This window comes from Austrofundulus limnaeus, unplaced genomic scaffold (genome assembly GCF_001266775.1).
Source record: "Austrofundulus limnaeus strain Quisiro unplaced genomic scaffold, Austrofundulus_limnaeus-1.0 Scaffold46, whole genome shotgun sequence".
NCBI lineage: Eukaryota > Metazoa > Chordata > Actinopteri > Cyprinodontiformes > Rivulidae > Austrofundulus > Austrofundulus limnaeus.
The window spans coordinates 466453-469598 of record NW_013952448.1 but is presented as its reverse complement, the minus strand read 5'-3'; the positions used below and the strand labels follow the sequence as shown (position 1 = coordinate 469598).

The 3146-nt window shown below is 40.3% G+C and overlaps 1 protein-coding gene across 1 annotated transcript in view; it reads right to left on the bottom strand.

The window, feature by feature from the left end:
- Window positions 1-1848, bottom strand: part of nod2 (nucleotide-binding oligomerization domain containing 2) — a 9286-nt gene extending 7438 nt beyond the window's left edge. Inside the window, exons 1-2 of the mRNA XM_014007955.1 lie at window positions 1746-1848; window positions 1052-1591 (exon numbers count right to left, since the gene is read on the bottom strand). Coding sequence (XP_013863409.1) covers window positions 1052-1537 — 486 coding nt within the window. The 5' untranslated portion in view covers window positions 1538-1591; window positions 1746-1848. The remainder of the gene's footprint in view (window positions 1-1051; window positions 1592-1745) is intronic.
- Window positions 1849-3146: the final 1298 nt, after the last annotated feature.

The following is a 3146-nucleotide window of genomic DNA, read 5'->3' as shown; positions in this document are numbered from 1 at the left end:
TACAGCATCACAATCACATCATTATACACCATAGACACAAAGACAAACAAGCACACCATCAGCACAAAATTTGTTATAACAGTGCTTCTTGGCAATAAATCGTATAGTGTGCACCTGATTGGCAGTACCCGGGGGTACTGAAAAATCAAAACAAGTGTCATTAACAAGAGCAGAATAAGCAGTTTTGCAATGGCAGAAAATATTGGCTAATTTATTCTGTGCAAAATGCACATGATCAGCTCTACTGCTCATCCATAAATGTATGTTCCTTACAAATGTGGCTCCATTTAAAATGGAAATGAACAGGCTTCCCACAGATCTAAGATTTACATTTGCAGTATGTGTTGTGATTGGATGTCAGCTACCACCACATTTCAGCTGAACAGCTGTGAAACTATTTGAGTTAAAGCTGTTTTTGTGTTGGCWAATGTAGATTAGCTGTGGCAGAGGACATACATTAGATTGTCTCCAGATGTTAAGGGCAGATATAATATTTTTTCTTCTTATGCTACCTTTCATTTTGTTTGAGTTGTATTATTTTGTTGCATGAAAATGTGTTTAGTTTTTTTTAATGAAATGAATAAAAATTTGAAAAAAGTTAATCATGGGTAGATGTATAACCATTGATTGCAAGTGGTTTATGAGATATTTTGCTAACAGAGAGACAGGTTTGACCAGATCAGATAACACCAAAGTTTTAGGCAAACATATTGTGCAATGTTTGGCATTCACCAAATATTTTACTTCAGTATCTGTGAAACTGGTTGAATTGTAGTTATTTTTGTTTTTTATAAGGTCTCTTGATTGTGTTGGCCATCTTGAATTGAGGTGGCTTCAAAATCTAGGTAATCAGTTGTAGAGGTACACCCAAAGATTATTTCCTGAAGATTTTGTTGGCATCTGACCACTGAGATATTTTAGTAACACATGCAGACACATACATGATGGGCATGATCACCTGCAAGAGAAAACCGGATGATAATGTGATGATAAATGATCAAACTGATTCATATTGTGGGTATTTAAAAAAAATGGTGGGTGCTGACGGTACCTGTTGAGAGGGAGTGTGAACAGGCAGCTGGACTTCATCACGTTCTTCTGAGGAAAATTGACCCAACTCAACAAGAACTTCCAGAACATCATCAATGCAGTGTTGAAGCTTTAAAACAAGACTCGGCCTTTGGGCCAGGAGCGTCTCAGCAGATGGACTCTGGGTCTGTTCATTTCCCTCCAAACTCGAAGGGCATCCTGAGAACGAGAGCCCTGCTCTTTGCGCTTCTGGTAGGACCTGTTCGACAGCTGTGATGAAGAGCCCGCAGCTTTCTTCCCCTTTGGTGTACACCAGATCCAACAGCTGCCTGGCGTTAGAGTACAGTGTCCTCCCTGGGACCTGGATGCTTTGGTAGTCTTCCCATCCAAGTTCACCCTTCGCCAGCAGAATATCCAGAACTCTTTCCAGATGTTGGCCTGAGCCGGAGCTGCAGAGAGCGTGGAGAAACTCTGTGCGCTGTTTCAGCAGCAGCTCCTGGGTGAACATGCTTCACGTGTGTCAGCTCCCATTGCTCATGGCCTCCTGTCCTGTGCCTGCTGCCTCGAGTGTCACAAAAACACAAGAATCCACACACAATAGTTACAGCCAAACATCGTGTGGACGGTGTTAAGCAGTTCTCTAAGAAAAAGGTTTAAACACTTATTAAGAATGTGAGAAAAYCCATCTGGAAACACAACAAAATCATAACACTCACCACAACAAGAACTCCTCCCTTCATCTAATATTTGAGCAAATACAGTCAAACAGCTCAGGCTCTTCCTCATTCCACGTGTGAAAGCGAAACCTGCTCTGTTACCAAGCCCCTCCACAGTGAAACAGAGAGGAAATGATGACCTAGAAGGAAATGTTTTTGTCAAACCCTTGAAACACTATCAGAAAAGCAGAAGACAACTTCCAGTGTTTCAAAAGATTGTTGCTCAAACCCAAAATAAAGTTAGCTTTGTTTACTGAGATGTGCTCACATTTCCACATCCTCTTATAGAGGTTTACCATGCAATGCATGTCATAAAGAGGAGGCGTAGTTTCTAAAAGGGTGACTCTTAAAGGGTGAAGCACTGAAATGAAATCAGCAAAACATGAGCAAAATGAAAAGTAAAAGGAACATCCTTGGTGTAGTTTGGTGTTTGAGCCACTTGATGGAACTGTTGCATAAAAAAACACACTGGTTGGATCTGGGCATTATCTTTCCTTCAACAAGTTCCTTTATTGACCTTTTCATCCCATTTTCTTTGTTCTTTGTGGTTAGCACCCACTGCCAAAGGCAAAATAATGTGTTGGCCCGTTTCCGTCCATGTGTTTTGTTTTTTCGTCACCTTGTCAAAATATCTCCTGAACCACTTGATGATGGTTGTTGAAACTGTCTGTCAGAAAGCAATCAACAAATAGACATCTAAAACTGATTAGAGGTCAACTCCATTCAAGATGGCCACCACAGCTAAGCAAATTTAGTAAATATAAAAATGGCTTTAACTCAGCTAATTTCATTGATACCAATCTCAAATTTATTGTGGAAAATTTATCTGAGCGTAACTCCTAACAGGTTGCTTTGCAACTTTACCATGAATTATTGGAGCTGAGTGTCTTTGTCTGTTAGCAAAATATTTCATGAACCACCCAATGGGTTTTAATAAAGCTTTCAGAAAGTAAACACTGATATATCTGCAACTGATTAGCATTTGGAGACTATCCAATCCAAGAAGGCTGCTGCAGTTTATAGACCTTATCCAACACAAAAATATCTATAAAACTCTCAATTTTACAAAAACTGAGCTAAAACTTTGTGTGGTAGTAGCTGAGAGTCATTCTTGACACATACACTGAAACATATCTGCATGAGATCACACACAGAAGCGGAGCCAGAGGGGTGCCCGGTGTGGCAAGTGCCACCCCCTGACACCCGCTTGACCACCCAAGGTGCCACCCCCCAAATGATTGRCAGGTGGGGTGGGGATTGCTCATGGCATTTAAAGATGGACATTGAGATCAAAAATGGAGCAGATACAGTGGTTTGCAAAAGTATTCATACCCCTTGAACTTTTCCATATTTTGTCACATTACAACCACAAACATAAATATATTTCACTGGAATTTAATG